The following is a 25979-nucleotide window of genomic DNA, read 5'->3' on the forward strand; positions in this document are numbered from 1 at the left end:
TCATTGTTACCTATGTGTAAGATTCCATTTTTGTTTATGCTTATTTACGATTTGTTCTATTATGTGTCCTATTTACTGTATTCTATGTTCCAATGTTGGTTTGTGTTATACCGATTCTTTATTTCTCATTTTTTAATTTGATATTTTACTTTGTAATGCAAATGTGTTCTGTTTCCTTTGATCTATGTATTGTGTTGTGTATTGCTTTGTTGTATTCCCTTGTTATTTTCCTGCATTTTGTTTACTATGTTGTATTTCTAGTGTTATATTACCATGTTCTGTTATTGTGTTCTCGATTCTGTGGTGTGTTGTCTGCTGTTGTGTGGTGTGGCGCATGGTGGGTGTGTTTTGTGTTTGTGTTAGTTTGTGTTATTGTGTATATGTGTATTCCTTGTATATATTTTACCCTTGGTTTTATGGTGCTCTCTGTGCGCTTTTGTCACTACAGACGCTTTTGGCACGCCCCATCTGGGTAGTGCTGCTTTTGCTTGTGTGTGTGTGTTCTTATGAGTTTTATGTTATTCTTTGTTTTCACTTTTGTGTTATGTTGATCTGTGTTACGTGTTATGTGTTGTTGTTATTCTGAGTTCTTTGTTCTTCTGCGCTTTCCTGTTATATGGTTACTGTACGCAGTAATTGCTCTGTTTAAAAAAAAAAGAAAGAAAAAAAAATGACTGTCAGTACCTCATCCCAGGGTAAGGTGCCGACCAATGACTGTACCACACCCCAGGATAAGGTGCGGACCTGTGACTGTGTGTACCACACCCCAGGGGTAAGGTGCCGACCAATGATTGTACCACATCCCAGGGTAAGATGCCGACTATAATTAAGTAACCATGTTGATGGTAGTGGGTGTTGTCTATCAGTCTAGATAGCACTGCTTAGTGTTCTCTGCTGACGCTAGAAAAATCTGTGGTTGATGTTCGTTTGTCTAACTTAGAAAACCTTCACTCTGCGACCTTACCTATTGATGCTGATGCTGTTAAAGATGAGAAAATCTACACATTACCACACTTGTATTCTCAATAAAGCATGTTAATGTTTACGCTTCCTTACATAGTGCACATGTAAAGATTCATTAATTGTTAGGTCCGGTTTTGGTGAGATCGCTGTACACTTCCCTCGTTCTCACACGTAATGACCAGTGACCCGCACACTATAGATACCAGCCACTAAAATGCGTCCTCCAATTACAGGTCATTGTCCTCTAGAGTTAAGGTTTTTACACTTATTGTGGAGTAAACCCCTTTAATTTAGACTTTTTTCAAGCCTGAAAAACAGCGAGATTTTGGGAAACAACCGGAATTAATGTTAATAGTTATTTAGACGAAGCATTCTACTGTTCTTCCTTAACATAACTTTTGTGCCTCATTTTTCTCTATGTCATCTTACAGCTGTTTTTTATTATCTGTAAAAGATAGACTAAGGTTAATTAGTACACTAAATTGGAATCACTAGATGGATGAGAGCACTTCATTAGCAGAGTTGGTAACACTGGGGTGTTGACTTGGGTGGAGCCTCAGCCAATGACAGTTCATATGTGTTGCTTGTGTTGGTGTGAGCTGTTGTGCTCCTCCTCCTCCCTCCATCAGTGTTACCTTCAGTGTCAGAAGGTGAGCTGTAGTGTATAGACGTATTTAAATTATTTTTCCGCAGGGAAGACTATAGTTAAAATGTGAAAAAAATTTAGGGACTGTATAACTGTTTTAGTAACTTCGTATAACTACAGTCTATTTGCCAAATGCAGTAGTTTTGTTGAAAGAGTGAGCAGAGTGTATTTGCACTGTATTTGTGAAAGATGCTGTGATTGGTGTAATTGTGCAATATGAGTAGATAAATTCACAAATGTTTGTAGTTATTGCCGACGTTGTCAGGAGGGAATATAATGTTGGAGGGACTGTGAGACGAGCAGCTCTTACTTCTCACCGCAAATATGGTTCCTGCACGCTATAAATACTACCTTCCTTGCCATGTTATATTCTGCTCTTTGTAGAGCAACTCGTTGGTGTTTGGTGTCGTGCAGGAATAGCATAACAATACAGTGGATAGCACATATAACTTGGAGAGAATGCAATATTGATCCATCTCCATTATGGTTTAAATTGGCTTCTGTGCTGACTTCCAATAACGGTGCGTTGAATTGGCATATTTTTAAGAAATTGCTGGTAACACGCCCCGCCATTGGCAGGGAGTTTGTATTACAGTATTTAAAACATTCCAGATATCTGGATTTATTGCAGACATTAGGACTCTTCTTAATGTGATTTGTGTATTTAAAATGTATACCACCTCCTTCTTAGTCCGTCGGCTTGTGATTGAAGGTGGACTTTTAAGTTTTGTGAAGGTAATATAGTAACTGTGTAGTTGTAAGTAGGCTAAGATTTTACCACCAGGTTATGGCAGTCTTAGTGAGGTTATATTTACATCTAATGCATGTTGCATAGTCGACCGTTGTAACATATATTGAATATATAATTACTAGGTTTAAAGATTAAAAATTATTAAAGTGCGGCATTTGTGTGATCAGGATAAGATATTCCTTAAAAGTATTTCGGATTAAAGTGTAAACTTGTATGGCATTATTCAGGATTATACTGTGCTTTTTGAGTCTTAAACAGGCAGGTGTTGCATGGTTCAGTATGTGGTGTGGTAGGTCTGGTGACTTTAGTTTTCTCTTCCCAAACATCCCCACCCCAAGGAGTGGCGACTGGTGGCGCTGGTTACGCTAGATTCCCTATTCTAAAATAATTTTTGTTTTGAAGTGACAATTTTTTGTCGAGTAGTTCTATTTACATAATTTGAATTGGAAAGTGCAGGAACCGGTGAAGCTTTGACACCTCCCTGACCCACAGTCTACACATCTTCCATAATATTCCCCACCTAATACCCTTGCCAAGTAAAATTGTTCATACCCCCCCCCCCTTTCCCGGGGTCACAAACACAGGTCATCGACCGACACAGCCCTGACCACCAGTCGTGTCACCCATGCCCAACCCTTCATCATCCTCGCCATCAGTTTGTAAAAATGTTTACTAAAGTATCTAATTTTTACCTCACTGTTGTAATGCCTGACATAGACAAGGTATTTTAAAGAGTTGACTGCCATAACGACCCCTGTAGTTGTACCTAGGAAGATGACTACGAAGCTGGCTAGTGGTCACCGGGTGGAGGCCATGAGCGAGGAGTGGCTGGCCAGGATGGAGGAGGAACAGACGCTCTACAACCATGGTATGATCCGCCTCAGGCCCGGAGGCTATCTCTACCCGACACTCTTCACCAAATATGCTGACACCATCTACAACTTCAAGGTGTGGTGTCAGTTACTCTGACCCTTGAATATTGGTTATATACTTGGTCCGAGGGGGAGGGGGGGACTGTACTTGGATCCCTAGCCCCTGGTATATATGTGGGTAACAATTGTATACACTTGTGTTCTCTCTAATGTATACTACAATAAGTTTCTCTTCAGTTCACTGAAGGTGACGTACTTGTGGCTGGGAATGCCCAGGTCTGGGACGACCTGGATGTTGGAGTTGGTGTGGACGATGCTTCACAACCCCGACCTCAACAACCAGAGGGCCGACCTGCCCATCTTCATCAGAGCACCGCATATAGAGTATGACATTCTTATTAGTTTATCAGTGTGATTGTCTGCGTAACGCCTGGGATCAGTGGTATAATAACTATTGTAGTCTGATTGCGCCTAGTAAATCGGTAGGATTTTTTTATTTTTAATTAGTGCTTAGCTCATTAAAGTTCTCAGAGCCCCGATTTAGATAGCTTTTCTGTAGAAACTACTTTATTGTAATGATAGTTCAGCAAGTGGCAGTAAATTTGCAAATTTGTGGACGTACCTTAGACAAAATTCTGGTAATTTTGAAGAGCAGATATTAGCGAAGATCTTACGAATGTTCTTAAATATTTCTCGTAAATAATTTAACTATTTTATATCTCTACAAAACAGACTATTTTTGTATTTTTTGGATGAAATTTCATAACGATTACACTGCTGCTTAACATTGCACCGGATGTGGATAAAATGATGTTGGCAGATATTTTAATCAGACTGGGTGCCGGTATATCTTTTGGCATTTCCTGTGTTAGTACTTTACGTTCTTAGACTAGACCTAAAATGGTTTGTTAAAGGGTTGTTCAGATTAGTGCGTCAATTTATTTGGGGAGGGGAATTATCTTGAGAAATAATGGTTATTACGACTATATATAACTTGGGAGGGGTCAAGACATTTTGCGAGCGTTTTTACTTTTCTGTAATTAATACGGCCTCACCCCAGCTTGACTGTAAAATTAGGTAATGCATTAGGCTCAAATACCGTTTACCTTCTACCTCGTCTTGTTTCACTGCATCATTTCTTCCGCCTCTAGAGTTTTGTGAACATTGCAACTAATTTTCATTAGTGGGGAGGAAAAAAGGGGGTTGGGGATTGTAAATTCATTAAAAGATTAATATTGTTTAAGGCGGTGCTGGGCGAGAGATTTTTTATAAAATGTTTGGTGGACACAGAGGTCCTGGCGGACTAAATACTAGTGTTGCCAAAAATAAATTTAACCTATAAATAACTTGCTGTCATAAATTTCTTCATACGTTACTACTGGTTGGGATGCTTACCCTGGCTACACTGTTAAATGCATTTATAAAGTCACTTGAGCCTATTATCTTAAGCTTTAGCGACTAACTAAATTGTACCAATGTTGGTATATATACCAAATGGGTATTTGTACCAGTTATCTTAATGATTGATCCAAATACTTTGGCTCCATACTGTAATTACATAAATTCAGGTCTTGCGTGTGAAACATTCGCTTCGGATGTCTTGTGTAAATATTTCTCTTAACAATGTGTGTGTGTGTGAGCAAAATTGGTGACTCGGGTGATTGTGACTCTTAGTTATTGGTTGTTGAAAATTAGTGACACTTAATCATTGTTGGATAATCCATTTTACCATTGATGCCAAACTGTCCTAAATTTACTTTTCACTCGCACACTACATTGTTTACAGTAAATGGTACTTTTGACAAACCCATCCCTCCCTGTATTGGGAGTACTTACAGGAAGGATGAGGACAATTGCACATACAGATGTACAACTTGATTCAATTAAGTAGGAATCTATGCTATTGAATTTAGAGAAACAAATTTTCTACTGTAGTTGCTAAGACGACTAACCTTTCCTAGATCTATTACAGGCAACATATGTTTAATTAAGTAAATGTGCTATACTAGGCATTGGAATATTTTTAAATATTTTCGGACTAAAAAGTGACTAGTGGAAAAAATCTACCTAATTGCTTAGAACGTCAATCTTTGTAATATGGTGCACATGGTTTTTGTACGTATCTTAATAGGAGAATGGGTTAGACACAATAAGTAGTATAAGGTCTGATATTCTGTGGCAGAATATAGGGCATGGGTATAGGTCATATTAGTTGTAAAGTGAAGCCTAATATTGTTTTAAGATGGTGATAGTTTTGTGACAATTAACTTTTGGTATAAATGTCTAGGTTACGTAGTTGGCGCACGTGATGTTAAGGCGTGCTTGAATGTGAATTTGTTGCACTAAACAGTTAAGTTTAAAAAATCATGTGATTAGTTAAGAACCATTCGGGTATCGGTTGCAATGTATGAAGGATCCTATATTTGTGCTGCTGGATGGGTTTATATAAAGAAATGTTACCAGAACTTATCGCATAACTGATGAATGGTTTAAGAAACGACTGAAATGTATTGATTCTGAAGCTATAAAATTTCAGTTCTGGTAAAGTTTAGTAATTGTAGTAATAACATTCCAGCTTTGACATGATGCTTGACAGCAAGACCATAAGAAGCACTGTTGAGAATCCTCAGCCGATGACAGAAATGTTTCATCAAATGTGTCCAGGGAAGAAGGTAGAAGACGGAGTGTTTCTGCAGATTAGCGAGTCTTTACCTGCTCCTAGAGTGATGAAGACCCACCTGCCCAACACCCTCCTGCCGCTTACCCTTCCTCTAACCACGAAGGTCAGAGTTGGCTACTGTAATCTAATGGTTTTATGGGAATAAAATGGTTTGATTTGCCATCACTGCTTCATGGAGCATAAAAGAAAATCTGAGACTGTTTGTAATCAAACGATTAAGGCGTTAGTTAAATTAGGTACAAAAGATAAAATGTTCAGTAAAATGTCGTCTAATCCAGCAGTTCCTAATGCTTCATTTAAAGTTTAATATGAATGGTTTCAATCTAAATATTGGAAAGACTGTTTCCTTAAATAACTTGATCAAATTTTAAATGTGGGAGCTGTGTAGTGGACATGAATTGACCTTCCTTACCCTCCTTGAGCCCCTACTACCTTTGGTTTACCTGTTGACAGGTTTTTTCCAATAACCCCCCCCCCTCCCCCACCATCCCTGTCTGGTCCATTGTTTCCGTGAGGGGGAGTTTGGTGGCCGGCTGCCGCCGGAGTGTAATACTCATTGGGACAGTCCTCTGTCCTTTTGTGGCCTTGTGCTCCTGCTGTTATCCTCACGAATTTTGCAGGGCGACTTTTCATTTTCCTAATGTTTCATTTTTCTCCCTCTTCTCCTTTCCAATTATTTGCTGCCGACTTTTTGCCTGTTTTGACTATTCTTTTTGGCCTTCTTTTGATTTGTCGCCCGGGTGTTTGAGGAGGCTTACTCTTGCACCCGTTGAATTGTGGTAGCCACGTCGCGAGCGAGGGTATGCTTTCATTGTCAATCCTTCTTTCGTCGCTGAACCTGATCTTGACAGACTGATCGTTCTTAAGGTGGCATTTGTTAAGTGTATACTCGTGACGCACCCCTAGGGGAGCCCCCGGCAAGATCGGCAACATGTCTCTTGTTGGGTGTCCTGCCTCTAATTGTGGGTGTTGGGGAACATACGTGAATGAGTCTTTACTCTAGCTTTGTCAAATTCAGCTTCTCTTCTACCTTCTCAAGTTCGTGGGAATGGGCGACCAAGCCCCCGACTCCGACTATTGGAAGACCGGGCTTTATAGGCTCCAGCTGCATTGTGCCCCGACCTTGCTCCTCCTTTGACCCTCCTTACTACTCCTTTTGACTCTCCTTCCTTCCTTCCTTCCTTCCTCTGTAGTTGGGTCGGGCCACAAGCCTACAGTGGGGACCGCCCCATCCCCTGGCATGTCTCGCTCTCATTGATTACTGTGCCTTTAACCCCTCCCCCCCCCCCTCTTTCTTTCTCTCTTTCTCTCTCTAGGTTCTCAACGCAATCCACGGCACGGCCGCACTCTCTCGATCCCTTCCTGTATTAGTGCATACCAATCTTTGTTTGGTCCTGCTTCGTGGGCCAAATGCTTTGATTTCCCTCCGGATGCTATACCTGATTTCTCCCTCCATAGGCATCATACTGATTCAGTAGATTCCTGTTACTTTCAACCCCACCCATCTCGGTACACGTGTCTGTTGCTGCTTCTCGGGATGCAGCCACCCAATTGGCCGCTTTATTCCGCATTGGCGAAACTCCTGTTCGGGTCTCAAAGAACACTGTTGAATAAGTGTTGGCACTGTTCTCCTCCCACCCAATGATGCAACCGGCATTGGGAATCTACAGGACTGCCACGAAGATATTCGGCATATCCTCGAAGCCCAAGCCATTCTGTCCGCCAGGTAGACACGCTTACTTTTCCCCCTTCGTGGTCATCGCCAAAGTTATCAGCCCCTTCAGGTTGTAAAGATTACCTCAGATGGTAGGGCCCTTCCATCCTGTCATTTTTGCTGGTTGCAGGTTCTCTGTCCAAGAGTACATTCCCTCTCCTTGGCTCTGTAATAAGTGCTGGAGGTTTGGGCATGGTACCCTCAGATGTTCCAGTATCTCTCTTGTGTGTGGGGACGAAGGGCACTAAGTCGGAGTGCACTTCTCCCAGGAAGGGAGAAGCGCAATTGAGGCTCGCTGCCTCAATTGCGGAGAAACCACCCTACCCTACCTTACCTTCTCCCGCGTGTGTGTACATTACAAACTTGAGGCAGCCGTCCTCACCTTGAAGCATCGGGAACGTTTGTTTTTTTCCTGAGGCGAGGCGCAAAGTTCGTAGTTTATCCCCTTTTGCTGGTGTCTCTTATGCTTGTGTTGTGCTCTTCCTCCTCGTCCATTCCACATTCCTCACTCTCGATCGTTTCCAGGCCTTAGACCCAGACACGCCCACCGCCGCCGCCTCTGTTCGTTTGTTCCGTCCCGCAGGGTCCACGTCATAGTTCTTTCTGGGTTTCCCCTTCTTCCTACCCCAGTCTGTCTTATCTCCTGTGTCTTGTTCCTCGTCTCCCTCCTTCCCATCCTTCTTCGTCTTTTGGCTCTTCATGCCGCCCGCCTGTTTGTGCAGGCTGATGTTTATCACTCTCCCTGCGGCCATCGTGTTTGCCCTCGTTCAGCTTATCTTAGAGACTTGAATCTATTGCCCAGTACGTTGTTGTTGGGACGCCTGACTCTTTGCATCAGAAACGAATGGCTGGCTCTTCTTCCTCTTCCCCGGCGAGTAAGAAGGCTTCGCTTTCTTCCTCGGGAGTCGTCGCCAGTCCCCGACGACTGGCTCGATGCTGGTGTCCTCCCAGTACCAGAGTCTTGGGACATCCTCTAAGGACTTCGCCCTATTGCCCTCACGAGTAGTCTGCAAACTCTTTGAATGCATGGTTAACGTTCGTCTGATGTGGTTCTCGGAAAACTATCACCACCTTCACCCTCTTCTCAATTGGGTTTTCGCAAGTGCCGCAGCACAACAGATGTCCTGGTGAACTTGGCCTATATTCGTACTGTTATAGCTGCGAAGACCTCCGTTGTTGCCGTCCTTTATGACCTGGAAAAGGCTTATGACACCACTTCGCGATATCATATTCTGTCCCAACTTCATTCTTTTGGCGTAAGTGGAAATCTACCTCTTTCTCCAAAGCTTCCGCTCGTCGTTCCTTTTGAGTGAGGCTTGGTACATTCTGTATTTTCAGCATCACGATGGTGGTGCCCCAAGGTAGTGTTCTGAGCACTACTTTTTCTGGTTGCCCTCGATGGTCTTTCCTCTTCCTTCTGGCGTCTTCTCCACCCTCAATATCGACGATTTTACCCTTTGCTGTCGGGGTGGTGATTAGCATCTCCTTCAACGGCGGCTTCAACTTGCAATTGATGCCTTGTCGTGTTTGGCCACCTATCATGGCATGGTTCCCTTCGACTAAGACCTGTGCAATGACTTACTCGGAAGAGTGTCGTTCTTCGTCCCGCTTTGTCGCTTGGTCACCCCCTTGTGTACAATGATTCCGTTAGGCTTTAAAGGTTAATCTTTGACACTAGTTTCTCTTGGTCGCACCATATCTCTTACTTCAGAGTTGAATATTCTAAGGCCCTTAGCCTCCTTCAGGTATTGTTCCATACTTCTTATAGTGGATAGGTGTGCACTCTGCGTTTTACATTCCTCTCTCGTCCTGTCTAAACTCTATTATGGTTCCCCTGCTTGCTCGTCTGTTTCTTACTCTTTGCCGTCTTGATGCTTTGCACAATACTGAGTTGTGCCTCAGCTCGGGTGCCTTTCGTTAGACTCCTGCCCTCGGCTTGTATGTTGACACTGGCTTCTTACCTTTCCAGGACTGCTGTTACGGTTTTCACTATCTTGCGCAGTCCTAGCAACATCCTTACTCTCGCCTCTGTTGTGCTTTAACTTGTACCAATCCTGTGGTTCCCGTTCATCTTCCCCCACATCTTTTTGGCTGGTTGTCTCGCTTACAGGATTCTTTCAGTTTGTATTTCTAATATTTATCCTATTGTTTCTTCCTTGGCCCCCCATGGAGTCCCCCTTCCGAAGTTTTGTACATCCTTGACATCACGGAAGCTTTTACCCCTTCCTACGGTTCTGAAACTACTTTCCCTTGAACACTTTTCACTCACTCCATTTCCATCTTCACCGATGGGTCTAAGTCTGCGGATGGTGTAGGCTAATGGTTTTTCCTGACAGCACTTGGGTGTCGCCTATCTCTGGAGACTAGCATCTTCAGAAATTCAGCGTTGGCCGTTTATTTCCAGTTAATTTAAGTCAGTTGAGTTCTGCTGGATTCCCTTCCATATTGGTGTCAACCTAAATGAGCATGCAGATGCTGCCACTAGAGAAGCTGTCTGCTCTTGTTCAGTCTCCCATAAAGGTATTTCTTATTCAGACTTTTATCCAGTTATTCATTCCTCCATCCTTACCTGTTACCAGGATTGGTCTTGTTACTGGTAACAAACTGCATACTCCTAAGAGTTGTTCCCTCACGGTTGTCCTCCCACCACCGTAACTGGCGATGGGAAACGGCTCTGGCGAGGTCGCATAATGGCCATACACACTTAACTCATGGTCACTTAATGGAGCACCGCCCTGTTCTTTGTCTAAATGGCGTTGTCCCTCTTACGGTCGTGGATGTCCTTGTTGAATGTCCTGACTTTCAGGACAAGCGTATGTCTCGCTTTCCCACCGTCCATCTCGGTCACATGTACCTCACTAGAATTCTTGGTGAATCGGATACTTTTGAAGTCGTTCGCCTTTTGTGCTTCTATTCTCATATTGGCATTCTTGGTGATATTTAGTGCCCTCTGATTCTGCACATTTGATGGTGATGCATAGCCTTCCTGGTTTAGTGCCTTCTTTTGATAATTATTTTAACAAAAACCCTATTCAACCGAGAGCCTTTTTTTATTTCCACGAGGGTGGCTTCAGTGCGGTTATTGCAAGATTCAGGGACCCTTAAAGCTATTCAGAGGCTTCACTTTCCAGGAGATAGTGAAGTAGTGGCTCTTCTGTTATTGGCAGAAGATTGACTGCTTTAGGGTTCACCGATCTCCCACTTGCATCTGTAACCTAGACGCAGTCTATATAACAGAACTGCTATATCCTCTGTGGATTCCTTTTGGGATATTTAACCTTTCAAAACTTTATAGCCTGAAGATACCATATGACGGAGGGCGAACCTTCTGCTACTCTGGTGTAGATAGGATTTGTTGCGGTAATTTTTTTTTTTAATGAGAATTTTTTAGTGAGGTAATGATTTTTCTTTTCTTTTTCTCTCTCTCTCTCTCTCTCTCTCTCTGTCTGTCTCTGTCTGTCTGTCTGTCATCTAGGCTGTGTTGGATTATGTTAACACTGGATGACGCGTTGCCAATTTTTGGTCCAACAGAGCAGGTTACCTTTGACCTCTTTGCTGATGAGGCTGTGGAAAATAGCTGGGGTGCTAGCCAGTTCAAAAGCTTTCTAGAGGTCCAGGAATATCGGCATTCCTAGTCTCATTAAAGTGGGCTAACAGTTACAATACATTCCACTGTGCCAACCCCCCTTCTACAGGCATACAGATCATGGTGCAGTTTAGGCCTTTTCCACTGAAATCTGTTGAATGTCATTTTGTCGGGTTACTTGGCTGCACAGCTTTGGAGAGATGGGCCTGGGATTAGCCAACTCGTTCTCGCACTTGCTTATAGAAAATATCTTGCTTATGAATAAGTGCATTTACCACGGCATCAACCATGGTGATGTCCACTGTACGTCTATTCATGTTAACACTTGTATAGTGCATACATGGTCCAGAAGCTATCATTTTCAAAGGGAAGTTGCAGGGGGAGGGCTGATAGTACTTACAATCGTGTATTGCATATATGGATATCTATAGAGCTATTGTGTATATAATGTAAAAATATATTTATTACACAATTGAACACAAATACATGTTTGATAAGATTAGATTTGAGACAAGTGGGAATACTTGTGTTACTTTTTCTTAAAGCAACATAAAAATTGATTGTTTCATCGTTTAAAGCTTGCTAAATGTAACTAGACCCATGAGAGCTTTTATTTGTATAAACCTAATTAAGGTTTAGTTATGACTGTTCTTTCGCTGGCCTTCATAAGAGATGGCTCCAGCTGAACTTCCAGTCGCCCTACATTGGACATTAGAGCTATGACCAGATTTTACTTTTGGGCTCTGAAGGGCGCCAGTGTTCAATAGTAGTTACCTTTAATAACTCCTATTAAACCATGGTGTAGTAAAGTCTTGGTTGAATATATATTTTTAAATTTTTCAACAAATAATTTAATATTTAACCCTAAATTTCAATCATGGTGCTTAATGGTTATTTGATGGTTTTTCAGGTGGTGTACATTGCTAGAGATCCCAAGGACGTGGTTGTATCGCTATTCTATCACTTCTGTAACGTAAAGTTCCACAACTATACTGGCACCTTCGACAACTTCGTCAAACATTTCATGAACAATGATTGTAAGTAAATCAGTTGTGGTGTTTGAGAAGCCTCGACAAGGTGGCACCAATTAAATGCTCTGATAAAGCTAACACGATCAGAACGTAATATTTAAGGTGTAAAAAAATACTATTCAAGCGACTTGTTATATCATTGCCAACACATTAGTACAGATTTAACAAAGTGTAGCACCACATGAGGACAATTGGTATGCTAAAAGTTCCCCCCACACGGTCATTTAGTATCCACGACTCCACAACTTGTGTATTTGGCAGCTGCCAGTTAACTATAGGTGCAAGTTATAATTTGTTTCCATCCAGGGCATAACTTCGTAAATTATTACTGTTGTTAGTGCTTGTATTTGGTAGTTTTAAATATTGATCTTTCCGTTCTCCTGCTGAATGGTAACTTTAGTGTTGAAGAGGCTTCTATACTGGGCTATAGGTCTGGGGGGTTACTAGACATTTGGTAGTCTGTTTGGACAAATTGGCAGATGGATTAGAACCTGACCTTGTAGTCTATTGCCTGGTACCACCAATGTATATGCGGGTTTACTTCTGGTTTACAACTTTGGTGTTGTAGTACAATGGCAGTTTAATTGCTGCTCCTACTTGATTTACTGGTATACTTGGACTTGTGGTTAAGCAGGCATAACATCGGCACACATGGAATCTGGTGACATCTACTTAGTTACTGACCTGACCTGTTATCTTACTTAGACGTTTTCTGCATCAGGCCATGTACCCCCATGGTGGACCCCATGGTGGACCCCATGGTGGACCTTACCAGCTATACAGCAAAACTTGGAGTTTTGGACTCATAATTTTCCTAAAATCGCAAACCGGGGCCTTTTTTAACACTTGAGAAACCCCTTCCCAATCCTACTTTCTGCCAAAGGTGTTGATCAAAATCATTTTGGTCACATTACCGATGACCTCAGATGTGAGCCACATCTGATACACAACGAGGTTGCCTCTTCCAAACATGTGTTCCTTAGTGTCTTTTCTCACTCAAATTTCTTGGTAATCAGCCTACGATCACGTAAATTGGAGACAGGCACGACCCTCGATAGCAGGGTCACTGTGGTGATGAGGAAATAGTGATAACACCACGATAACAGGGGTGGTGGCGACAGAGGCACGGCTGCCACCACCAAACACGTCTTGCTCTCACATCGCCGGTACTAGACTGCCTTTTGGCGTCCTAGGGAACTCGCAAGGCCCCCCCCACCTTGCCATGACCAATTAGAGCAAAGCAGGCGAGCCTACGATGCCACTTCCAAACACGGACGTTCCCGCCCAAAAGTCAAGAGGCTGACATGCCTCGACGAATGAAGTCCTTGGCCTTGTGGCATCTCGTGACGTCACACAGGGTGGGGGGAGGCCTAGGAGGAGGATGACTTCACACCGCACAGGATGGGGGGGGGGAGGCGACGCTCGCCCCTCTGCCCCCCCCCCCCCCCCCCACCCCGCTGAAACCGTTGGCTGCTAGTTTAAAATCTCCCTCTACACATTTCTCGGTTAAACCTGTTAAATCCTGTAACTCTTTCCACAGAGCAGTTGGACTTCCTTGTAGTCTAAATACAGCCCTTACTTTCTGGTTTGTGCAGGCCTTCACATATGGGCATGTAGTGTGAGAACTTTTCTCTAGAGTGCAGCACACTCTGGTCTAATATAGAAAAACTAGCAGAGGAAATTCAGTCCCTCACACTGGGTAGTGTTGGCGAGGAAGTGTGATGTTCATAGTATTCTCTACTGAAAGCTCTTGGCTGACAAAGTAAAGATGTGTTGATGGGTTGGGCGTTTGATTAGGACTTCAAATGGTGGCAGAATCTTGCCAGTCTGTTAAATATTGTCCTCGGACATGTTCTGTTCTGTATTCGGTATTTCCTTCTTTATTGGAAGGAAAGCGTGTAAATGTTGTAAGTAGGCGAATCCAGCTCTGTGTGTGTGTACGTGTGTGTACGTGTGTGTACGTGTGTGTGTGTGTGTACTCGCCTAATTGTACTCGCCTAATTGTGCTTGCGGGGGTTGAGCTCTGGCTCTTTGGTCCCGCCTCTCAACCGTCAATCAACTGGTGTACAGATTCCTGAGCCTATTGGGCTCTATCATATCTACATTTGAAACTGTGTATGGAGTCAGCCTCCACCACATCACTTCCTAATGCATTCCATTTACTAACTACTGACACTGAAAAAGTTCTTTCTAACGTCTGTGGCTCATTTGGGTACTCAGCTTCCACCTGTGTCCCCTTGTTCGCGTCCCACCAGTGTTGAATAGTTCATCCTTGTTTACCCGGTCGATTCCCCTGAGGATTTTGTAGGTTGTGACCATGTCCCCCCTTACTCTTGTCTTCCAGTGTCGTGAGGTGCATTTCCCGCAGCCTTCCCTCGTAACTCATGCCTCTTAGTTCTGGGACTAGTCTAGTAGAAGGAAGGAACGCGTGTGTACGTGTGTACGTACGTGTACGTACGTGTACGTACTCGACTAGTTGTTTTTGCGGGGGTTGAGCTTTGGCTCTTTAGTCCCACCTCTCTACAGTCGATCTACTCTTGAACAGATTCCTGAGCTTCTGAAGCGCCCTCACGTCTACATTTGAGGTTGTATATGGAGTCGGCCTCCACCACATTCTAGTGCATTCCCTTTACCAACTACTGATACTGAAAGTTCTTTCTCAGTCTGTGGCTCATTTGGTTACTTGGCTTCCACCTGTCCCCCTTGTGAGTGTACCACCATTTTTTAAAAAATATATCCTTGTCTACCATGTAAATTCCCTCGAATTTTGTATGTACTAATCACGTGTCCCAGAGCTCTTTAGTCTTCCATCTACGTGAAGTGCAGTTCCTTCGCCCTTTCCTCGTAACTTGTGCCTCTTGGTTCTGGGACTAACCTAGTGGCATACATCAACTTTTTCCATCTTCGTCTTGTGCTTGACAAGGCACGGGCTTCATGGTGGAACAGCATACTGTGTTCAGGTTTGAGTGTTGTGCAGTGTTGTAGGTAGGTACCTTCTGTGTTTGGACAAATGGGATCAGGCTGCTCTAGCCAGTTAGTGTAGGTGGTTAGTATTGGCCACAAGTGCAAGTACTTTGTTTTTTCTTGACAGTTTAGTTGCAGTTCTCCTCGGTAGTAGTGTAATAGTGTACGATACTGAGGTCTGCAATACCTGTGTCGTCTTGAAGTTTTAACTTCTAAATAATTATAAAATATTAATGTGTTCTTTAGCTAATTGCTTCAGTATCGGTAATAACTGCGTTTCATATAGCTTATTATACAAATATATTTTGGAGATAACTATATATTGCGAAATTTAAAGGCTTAACCTTTTATTTACCCATGTAAAACATTGAGTTAAATGTAGTTCGTATCTACAGTGTTGTACTGTCCCTACTGGCCCAACCTGATGATGGCCTGGGGGCAAAAGGATGAGACCTTTTTGCACTTTGTGTTTTATGAAGACTTTAAAGTTGACATAAAGAAGGAACTTGGAAAACTGAATGAGTTCTTGGGCACCAACCTCTCCCAACAGCAGCTTGATAATGTAAGTGTCATGATTACTCCTTTTAATGATTTCACATCTCGAAGTTAACTCACGGTTTTAGGGGGTAGCTCACGGTATAAGGGATGCTGGCCTAAGTTGACTCTCAGAACTAGTCTGGAGTAAATATTTTACCCCACTTACTGAGTGGTGGGAGGGGGAGGGAGGTGTTGCCCCAGGGCTGTTCTGGGACCTATTTAGCAATATTACATTTTTTATGGCGACATTGATACATCATTATTTGCTAATGTTCAAACTATAAAAATCTGGCAGAACATGAATTGTGAACACAAAGGACAAAAGACTACCTAAGGTTTAAAAATCTATGGAAGATTGCCAGAGGAGTTTATACATTGAAGAAAAAACAAATGGAGGGTTGGAGTGATAAATACTAATTGCTCATTGGAGCTTTGAAAGTGTATTGACGATTAAACTAACTACATCTTTAGTTACAGAATAAAGTGATGTGATGTAAGTATGTGAATGGTGGAATGGGAGTAGAGTAATAAACTGCGTATGAATGTAAAGTACAGTATACTGCACATTACTCTTTGGTTTAGCTTATAATCGGGAGAGACCTGGGTAAGACGCGACGCGGACTGTGTGCCTCGGTGTCCACTCGTCTAGTTGTCTGCAGGATCGAGCATTGACTCTTGGATCCCGCCTTTCGAGCATCGGTTGTTTACAGCAATGACTCCTGTCCCATTTCCCTATCATACCTGGTTTTAAAATTATGAATAGTATATGCTTCCACAACCTGTTCCTGAAGTGCATTCAATTTTCCCCACTACTCTCACGCTAAAAAAAAACTTCCTAACATCTCTGACTCATCTGAGTTAAAAGCTTCCATTCATGTTCCCTCGTTCTGTTACTATTCCGTGTGAACATTTCGTCTATGTCCACTCTGTCAATCCCTCAAAGTATTTTATACGTTCCTATCATGTCCCCCCCCCCTCTCCCTTCTTTCTAGTGTCGTAAGGCACAGTTCCCTCAGGCGCTCCTCATACCCCATCCCTCGTTGCTCTGGGACGAGTCTCGTTGCAAACCTCTGACCCTTTTCCAGTTTCATTATATGCTTCTTCAGATGGGGACTCCATGATGAGGCAGCATACTCTAAGACTGGCCTCACGTAGGCAGTGTAAAGTGCCCTAAATGCCTCCTTACTTAGGTTTCTGAATGATGTTCTAACTTTTGTCAGTGTAGAGTACGCTGCTGTCGTTATCCTATTTATGTGCCTCAGGAGATTAGGTGTATGTCCACACCCAGGTCTCTTTTGCGCGTCGTCACAGTTAGGCTGTTCCCCTTCATTGTGTAATGTCCCTTTGGTCTCCTATCTCCTAGTCCCATTTCCATAACTTTACATTTGCTCGTGTTGAATTCCAGTAGCCATTTCTCTGACCATCTCTGCAACCTGTTCAGGTCCTCTTGGAGGATCCTGCAATCCTCACCTGTCACAACTCTTCTCATCAACTTTGCGTCATCCGCAAACATCGACATGTAGGACTCTACGCCTGTAAACATGTCGTTAACATATACAAGAAATAGAATTGGTCCCAGCACCGATCCTTGTGGTACTCCACTTTTTGCTGTTCGCCAGACCGACTTCTCGCCCCTTACCGTAACTCTTTGGTTCCTTCCTGTTAGGTAGTTCTTTATCCATGCTAGGACCCTTCCCCCCCCACCCCAGCCTGCCTCTCGTGCTTGAACAGCAGTCTCATGTGCAGTACTGTATCAAAGGCTTTTTGGCAGTCCGGAAATATGCAGTCTGCCCAACCATCTGTCCTGTCTTATCCTCTTTACTTTATCATAGAATTCCAGAAGGTTTGTTAGGCACGATTTCCCTGTCCAGAACCCATGTTGATGTTCACAAACCTAATGTTCTCCAGGTGTGCAACCAGTCATAGCCTAATTATTATTAACAGTATTTTACAGGGGAGGCTTGTCAGTGATACAGGTCTATAGTTAAGTGCCTCCTCCCAATCGCATTTCTTGAAGATCGGCACGACATTTGCTTTCTTCCAGCAACTGGGCAATTCTCCCGACATAAGTGACTCGTTAAAGATCATTGCCAGAGGCACGCCGAGAGCCTGCGCTGCTTCTTTTAGTATCCACGGTGATATTTTGTCTGGTTCAACTGCTTTATTTGCATCTAGAGTTGTCAACTGTTTCATTACCTCCTCTGTTGTCACCTCCTATATCTGATCGTCTTTCATCTAGGGTAACCCCTTCCAACAATGGGAGCTGCTCAGGCACGGTAGTGAACACTCCATGGAAACTGGCATTCAGTGCCTCGCAGATTTCCTTGTCACTTTCAGTATATGCCCCCTCTGTCTTCCTTAGTCTTGTCACTTGGTCGGTCAGACAGTTCTTCTTATGACTGTGTAGTAACTTAGGTTGTTTTTTCGCTTTGATTGCAATATCGTTCTCATAGTCCCTTTCCGATGTTCTTCTTACATTAATGTAATCGTTCCTAGCTCTGCATCTGATCCTGTTGTCCTCTGTCCTTTGTCTTCTGTACTTCCTCCACTCCCACCTGCTGGCCATTTTTGCTTCCTGACAGTCTATTAAACCATGGGTTATTATATTCCTTCTTATTTTTTACCTTTACTCTTGGTATAAATCTCTCTTCGGCCTCCTGTCCTTTCTGTATGACTAGGTCCATCATATCTTGGACTGTTTTTCCTCAAATTTCTTCCTCCCACTGCACTTCACCCAGATAGTCCCTTATCCTCTTAGTCCCCTTTCCTGTAGTCAGCTCTCCTTTCCCAGATCTCTTGTCCCATGGTCATCAGTTTGAATTCCATCATGTAGTCAAAGACTAGGACACAATGGTCACTGGCCCCTAGAGGTATATCATGCTCTAAATTCTCCCTCTAATACGTTCTGGGTGAAAATCAGGTCTAATAGGCTCGGTGCATCTCCTCCTTTCCCTTGTCTTCCTTCACATGTTGTTAGGAAATTCCTGTCTATAACATCTACTAATTTTGCTCCCCACGTTCTGTCCCCTCGATGGGGATTCCTTGATTCCCAATTTATCTGATTTAGGTCCCCCATGATCAGCAGCTTCGCTCTCATTCTGTGGGCTAGTGTTGCTGCCTTCTGCAGTCCATCTATACATTCATACGTGTGTTGTGTGTGTTTATTTTTTTTTGTCGGTTGCAGCAGTTAACCTAGCAGTAAATAGTACCTGGGAGTTAAACAGGGCATGAGGGAGAAAAACTCTGCCCATTTGTTTTTGCCATCGCCGGGGATCAATCCCAGTTCCCTAAGATAATCCCAAGTGCTGTCCACTTGGTGTCTTGCCCCATGGGGAAAGGGGGACGGGGTTGTCATTATGTATTCACCTAGTTGTATTCACCTACTTGTGCTTGGGAGCGGGGGGGGGGGGGGTTCAGCCCTCCTTAAGAGCCCTGCTCTTTTGGCCCCTCCTTTCAACTGTCACAAATAAACTTGTTTTTTTTTTTTTTTTTTCTCACACCACACACAGAGGAAGCACCTCGTAGCACCTGTCTAACTCCCAGGTACCTATTTACTGCTAGATAACATGAGCATTGGGGTGAAGGCTCGATCATTGGGGCTGGGCTCGATCACGCATCCAGCCTGCTGTCCAGTCAGCCACTGACCCCACACATCATTTTGTGTGTAGGGAGGGGGGGATGTCTAGGAATTCACCTAGTTGTGCTTGCAGGGGTTAAGCTCTGCTCTTTCGGCCTGCCTCTCAACTGTCGATAAACTGTTTCTGCTACTATTATTTTTTTTCCACACACCACCAGGAAGCGGCCAGTGACAGCTAACTAACTCCCAGGTACCTATTTACTGTTTGGTAACGGGCATAGGGTGGAAAAACTCTGCCCCTAGTTTCTCTCGCGCGCACACACACACACACACACACACACACGTGTGTGTGTGTGTGTGTGTGTGTTTGAACCTGTTGTGGTCATAATATTGGTTCCTTTCGCCAGGTTGCCGAACACTGTTCTTTCTCCTCGATGAAAGCTCGAAGTGAAAAAGATGCTGCAAATTATCACCAAGGTGCCCAGAAGAACGAAGGAGACTTCTTCAGGAAAGGTGTGTGGAAATAGTTAAGATTCTAATTGGCAAGTCATCTGTAATACTGAAGTATTGTTGCTGGAGCTTTTGAATTCTGTGAACGTTTTGGCTTGTCCGGGTCAAGTGCAGTTCTCTTCCTTAAAGAACCATATTAAGAAATAATCCAAGTGACTGGATGTTTTAGTTTTTTCGCACTTTAATCAGTGAGAACTGACAGCCATCAGGATATTTCTAATGCTTCATGTGATAATACCATGACTAATTCCACCAGTGAGTGAGTGACATTTCTTTCTCGAGGAAAGAACGCAAATTAACTTAAAATGTTTTAGGCTCTGCTCTGTACCCTGGTGAACCTCAACCTTTATAACTACTAGTTAAGTGAGAGCAACAGGTACTGTTGTAGAGGTTTTTGCTATTGGCAACTGATTGAGCGTTTCAGCGGAGCTGTGGTTAAGATGACCTACGTGAGGAATATTTGGTAGTTATAATTTCATTGCGTAACACTAGGCTATGCTAGTCAGTCTGTCGGTGCGGGCTGATGTCCATCGCTCTCCTAACGGCCGGCATGTGTGCTCTCGTTCAGTTTGTTGAGATGCTGGAATCAGTTGCCCAGTACGTAGTTGCTGGGACACCGGTCTCTCTCTCAGAAGCGTAAGCCTGGCTCCTCCTCCCCTGCGCGTAAGAAGGCTTTGATTTCTTCCTCGGCCCCTACTTCTTACTCTATCGCTCCTTCCCCTGCTATGGAGGTTTCTTTGGCCCCCGCTTCCCTCTCGGTTGCTGCCCTTGCTGAGGTGCGCTCCCCTCTTTCTACTCCCCATTTGACTGCTCCTGTCGGTTACATCCTCCTTCCTCTTTCTCCTCCTCAGGATCCCACCCTTACACCTCTGATCTGTTATCTCGCTTCCTTCCCTCCGTCTTTGCTCAATTTATCCATGCCCCCTAACCCTGATTTTGCTGACCCTGATCCTGATCTTTAATGTGATGTGTTCCTCTTTCACCGTTTTCTTGTTCTGTTGTTGCCCTTTCTCTTCTCGTCAATGTTTATTCTTCAATGGAATGTTCGGGGTTAATACGCCAATTTCCTTTAACTTTAAATTCTGATTTCGCGGTTTTCGCTTGTCAGTCTCCAGGAGCTGATGCTTGGTGCTCGTCCTGGTTGCTTTCGTGGCTATTCCTTTATCTCCCCTTCCCCCCCCCCCCCCAGTTGCTGGGACTCCTAACTCTTCTGCTCTTGATTCGTTCTGATGTTCCCTTTGTCCCCTTACTTTTTCCTTTGCCTCTCTATTGTTCTGCTGCTCGTATCTTTGTGGGGAAATGGTGCACCGTTTGTTACATTTATCTCCCCCCCCCCCCACCCCAGAGTGTCCCGTTTTTATTTCCTGATCTGTACCTACAGAACTCCTTGTTGGAGTGATTTCCTGCTGGGTGATTTCAATTATCATTCCCTTTGGGGTGATGTTCTTTCGAACACCCGAGGTCGCCTTCTTGAGCAGTTTATCCTCTCTTCTTCCCTGTCTCTTCTGAATTCTGGTGAGCCCACGCATTTTAACTCTGACTCGCACCCTTTCCTGTCTTTATCTTTCTTTTTGCTCTTCTCTTTACTTAGATTTCATGTGGCAGGTTCTTGAAGACCTCCATGGCAGTGACCATTTCACCATCCTTGTTACCTTTTCACCCTCTCCTTCCATAGGTGGCAGTTTGTTAAAGTGGACTGGAACCTTTTTACCCTCGGTGCTACTCTCTCTAACATCTCCCTTCTGCCTCTCCCTCACTCTCTACTCTTTTTTCATGACGCTGTCTTTAACGCTGCCCTCAGCTCTTCCTCTCGGGTCAACGGAAGTGCATTCCCTGGTGGAATGCAGACTATTCGGGCTGTCCGCTGTTAGCGTGCAGCCTGAAAGAGACCCCGCTGTCGGCAGACAGTCTATTCTTTTTTTTGCTTTAGAAAGGTGTGTGGTGACCCGTAGGGCCATCCATACGGCTAAACGTGAATGTTGGGGCATCTTATGTCTCTACCGTTAAGTCCGAAACTCCCCTACCACAGATGCTTCGCCATCTCCCTCCGTGCACATTGTGGTATGTACAGAGTCTGTATAATCGGATCTGGGAGTCATGGTCAGTCCCCGAGGACTGGCTCGATGCCGTTGTCCTCCCTGTTCGAAAACCAGGATCTCTGGGAACATCCCCTAAGGACTTTCGCCCTATTGTCCTCACAAGTTGTCTGCAAACTTTGAACGTATGGTTAACGTTCGTCTGATGTGGTTCCTGGAACACAATTGCCGCCGCCTCCTTCTCAATTTGATTTCCGCAAGTGCCGGAGCACAACAGATGTCCTGATGAACTTGGTCTGTATTCGTACTGATTTTGCTGCGAAGAACTCCGTTGTTGCCGTCCTTTTTTACCTGGAAAAGGCTTACGACACCACTTAGCGGTATCATATTCTGTCCCAGCCTCATTCTTTTGGCCTTCGTGGTGATCTCCCTCTTTCTCTGCAGCTTCCTCTCTCGTAGTTCTTTTCGGGTGAGGCTTGGTATCACTCTTTCTGCCTCTTTTCAGCAATACAAAGGTGTGAAGTGTTTTGAGCACTACTTTCTGGTTGCCCTCAATGGTCCTTCCTCTCTTCCTTCAGGTGTCTTCTCCGCTCTGTCGATGATTTTACCCTTTGTCAGGGTGATTCGCCTCTCCTTCAACGCCGACTTCAACTTGAGATTGATGCCGTGTCGTCTTGGGCCACCGATTATTGCTTAAAGTTCTCTACTACTAAGACTTGTGCCATGACTTTTACTCGGAAACAGATCTTTCTTCGTCCCTCTTGTCACTTTATGGTCATCCCCTCGAGTACAAAGATTCTGCAAAGCTTTTGAGGTTATTCCTTGACACTCGTTTGTCTTGGTCTCCCCATATCTCTTACCTCCGTGTTGAGTGCTCTAAGGCCCTTACCCTCCTTCGGGTCTTGTCCCATACTTCTTGGGGGAGTGGATAGGCGCGCACTCCTTGCTTTACATTCCTCTCTCGTCCTGTCTAAGCTCGATTATGGTTACCTTGCTTACTCGTCTGCTTCTCCTTCTACTCTTTGCCGTCTTGATGCTTTGCACCATACTGGGTTGCACCTCAGTTCTGTTCCCTTCCGTTAGACTCCTATCCTCAGCTTGTATGTTGGCACTGGCTTCCTATTTCTCCAGGACCGCCGTGATCGCAACTGTCTTCGCTATCTTGCGGGTCCTTGCAACATCCTTCCTCTCGTCTCTGTCGTGCTTTAGCTTTTACCCCTCCTGCGGTTCTTATTCCTCTTAAACACCTTCCTCGTTCTCTGGTAATCTCGCTTACAGAATTCTTTCCCTGTTCCTATTTCTAATATTTCTCGTGTTCCTTCTTTGGCCCCCGTGGAGAGTCCCCCTTCCGCAGTTTTGTACATCGTTGACACGCATCACTAAAGATCTTGCCCCTCCTACGGTTCTAAAAAGCCTTTTCCTTGAGCACTTTTCTTCTCACTAGCACTGTTTCAGTCTTCACCGATGGGTCTAAGTCTGAGGACGGTTTTGGCTACTGTTGTTTTTCCTGATCACACTTGTGTCGCTTACCTCCGGAGACTAGCATCTTCACAGCGGAGCTTTATGCTATGCTCTTCGTCTCCTTCTCTCTCGATGATAATCTTCCTTTGTAGTTGACTCTCGTAGTGCCCTCATGGCTCTCGGGTCTTTTAATCCGGTTCATGCAGTGGTTGTCGATATCCAGCATTGGCTGTTTCTTGTCCACGGTAAATTTAAGTCAGTTGAGTTTTGTTGGGTTCCCAGCCATATTGGTGTCTTTCAATGTGTGCGGATGCTGCCTTCAGGCTAGATGTCTGCTAGTGTGCCATCTCTCGTAAAGGTATTCCTTATTCTGATTTTTACATGGTTATCCATTCCTCCATCCTTGCCCGTTGGCAGGCTTGTTGGTCGTATGTTACTGGTAACAAACTACGTTCTCTTGAAAGTAGTCTTCGTGGCCGTCCTCTTACCACCGTAATGGGGAAACAGCTCTGAAGTTGCGTATTGGTCATACTTGCTTAACTCGTGGTCACTTGGAGCACCGCCCTGCTCCTTACTGTCCTAATTGGAATGTGTCTTATGGTCGTGCATATCTTTGAATGTCCTGACTTCCGGGACGAGCGTGTCTTGTTTCCCGAAAGTCTTCCCCCCACCCCCCCCCCCCGCCCCAATCCCTCCCTTCCCACGGTCGCTTCTCTCGATCGTATTCTTGGTGACTTGGATACTTTTGATATCGGTCGCCTTGTGTGTTTCTCCTGTTGGCATCCTTGGCGATATTTAGTGCCCCCTGATTATCCCGCTTATTTGATGGTGCTACATAGCCTTCCTGGCTTGGTGCCTTCTTTTTGATAATTGCTTGCTTGCTTCGTTGTAGCTGTGATACCCCGTATTCCCAACCCTACTTGCTAGTTCTCTATTGTTTTTTTTTCCTCGGCCCTTTCTCTCTCGAAGAGTGTGTCAAACTTGCTTGGCGTTAGTCTTCCAACCGATCATAGCGACTATGTTCGGAAAGTTTGATTGGCCACCTTACTGGGTACAATAAGGCAGCTTTCAGTGTAGCAATTGTATACAAAGGTAGTTGTGTGGCGTTTTGATGCCTCTGGCGAGATGTTATTCAATATTTCAGATGTGTGGCTTTGTAAATAGTTCAATTCGTGTCGAGCACTTTAACTTCTGTCGGGTGGTTTGGTTAAGATAGCCGAATGCGTGTCCTATAAATGTAAACAAGCTTTGTATTAATGCCGACTTTGCTAATATGTTGATAATATTTGGGCTTGGTCTTAAGATCCTATGTGTTTGGTCTTTGATGTTTTAAACGTTTTCAGTCTCGGCTGGCACCTTTTCAATCGGGAACTCCTCCCTTGAGTCCTGGGTTTACAGCATCTTGTCTCGCAGGTCTCGATCTTCACCCCCTTCCCTTTCGACGGTTTCATTTAGCCAAAAGACTGGTTCATATCATGAGTGCTGTTGTGAGTATACAGTGGAACTAGAGCCCACCCAGACTTTGATAATATAAACATCGTTTTTCAAGGTTGCCTTGGAATCTTCCCTCATCCGGAGTTACAATTGTTAAATACGGTGTCATGTCGATTGTGACAGTGACTCGTCGCCTGCTTATGGTGTCATTGGGGGCGGCCTGTGAGAAGGTGCGCTTTTCCAACAGCATGTGGTTTGTTGACGGGATCCAAACAGCTGCTTTTGTTAGTCTTTTCTCGATATTAAAGGTACTTGGCTTTGCTTCACAAATGGTTTTATCGCCTTGGATTTAGAATGCTTTGCAAGCTTTAGCACACAAAGGGACAGTTTGGTAGGTGTGGTCAGAGCCCATGCATGGGAACAACTTGGTCAATCGAGGAATGGTTAGTAAAATGCTTGACAAGTTGGAAAAAGCAAATTGTGCATAATTCACTCTTTTTCTCTGAATTATGTTTTCCCAGGTGAAATTGGAGACTGGAAGAACCACTTTTCGCCAGAGCTCGAGCAAGAGATGAATCAGTGGATCGAGAAGAATTGTGGAAACAGAATTTTCAAATGATACTCTGCACATGGCACCGAAAAACTTGTTAACGATGTAGTTTTAATGGCTGATAATTTGTTTATAGGCAAATGTTTTGAAATAATTTCTAATGCCTTCAATAACTTTAATATACTCGTGGGTGTAATAAGTTTTGTACAGTAAACATAATTTATTGAAATTCACCAACTGAACTTTGCTCTTAAAATTCGGTTCAGTAATACTTTCATCATAATTCCATTGCTCTAACATGCGGTTGAATAATTGAATTGGATTCAACAGAGCAAGCATACTTCTAAAGTAGTTTTCAAATAAGTGTTGGGCATTAAACTACTTTAATAGCAAAGTTTTTAAATATAGTCGGATTAATTTCAAGTTTAAGAAAATCCGTTTTGCTATGTTTTCTGCCTTGGCTGAGGCCGTGACTCCTGCCCACACCCAGAAGGTTACACATGAAGGCAATACAAACGACCATGTATAATGTAGTTACTAGTGCCTTTCGTTATTCGGGTACGGATTGTGCAAAATTCCCCCTGGCGGGTAAATAGTTATGCAATGAATAACTTCATTATCCATTTGTATGTTAAATTTGTTTAGTAGAAATTAAAAAAAAATCTTA

The 25979-nt window shown here is 43.8% G+C and overlaps 1 protein-coding gene across 3 annotated transcripts; it reads left to right on the forward strand.

Annotated features, from left to right (window-relative positions):
- The first annotated feature begins 1488 nt into the window (after window positions 1-1488).
- On the forward strand, window positions 1489-25979 carry LOC138357384 (sulfotransferase 1A1-like). 3 transcript variants are annotated; one of them, XM_069314104.1, is made up of 8 exons: window positions 1489-1613; window positions 3121-3308; window positions 3470-3616; window positions 5808-6015; window positions 12123-12249; window positions 15603-15769; window positions 19729-19834; window positions 25284-25979. In XM_069314104.1, the coding sequence occupies exons 2-8, from the start codon at window positions 3283-3285 to the stop codon at window positions 25379-25381; spliced, it is 879 nt and encodes a 292-aa protein (XP_069170205.1). In that variant the 5' UTR covers window positions 1489-1613; window positions 3121-3282; the 3' UTR covers window positions 25382-25979. The 3 variants fall into 3 exon arrangements, with proteins under 3 accessions (XP_069170205.1, XP_069170216.1, XP_069170208.1); XM_069314107.1 differs by having other exon boundaries at window positions 1501-1613; window positions 3131-3308; XM_069314115.1 differs by lacking the exon at window positions 19729-19834.

The sequence above is a fragment of the Procambarus clarkii genome, chromosome 7 (genome assembly GCF_040958095.1).
Source record: "Procambarus clarkii isolate CNS0578487 chromosome 7, FALCON_Pclarkii_2.0, whole genome shotgun sequence".
Classification (NCBI taxonomy): Eukaryota; Metazoa; Arthropoda; class Malacostraca; order Decapoda; family Cambaridae; genus Procambarus; species Procambarus clarkii.

Bases quoted from the DNA above. Each gene is read 5' to 3' on its own strand.
- LOC138357384 (XM_069314104.1), top strand. From the start codon at position 3,283: ATGCTGACACCATCTACAACTTCAAG. The intron at 12,250-15,602 runs GTAAGTAAATCA...TCGTATCTACAG, and splicing joins ACATTTCATGAACAATGATT to TGTTGTACTGTCCCTACTGG. The intron at 15,770-19,728 runs GTAAGTGTCATG...TCCTTTCGCCAG, and splicing joins CCCAACAGCAGCTTGATAAT to GTTGCCGAACACTGTTCTTT.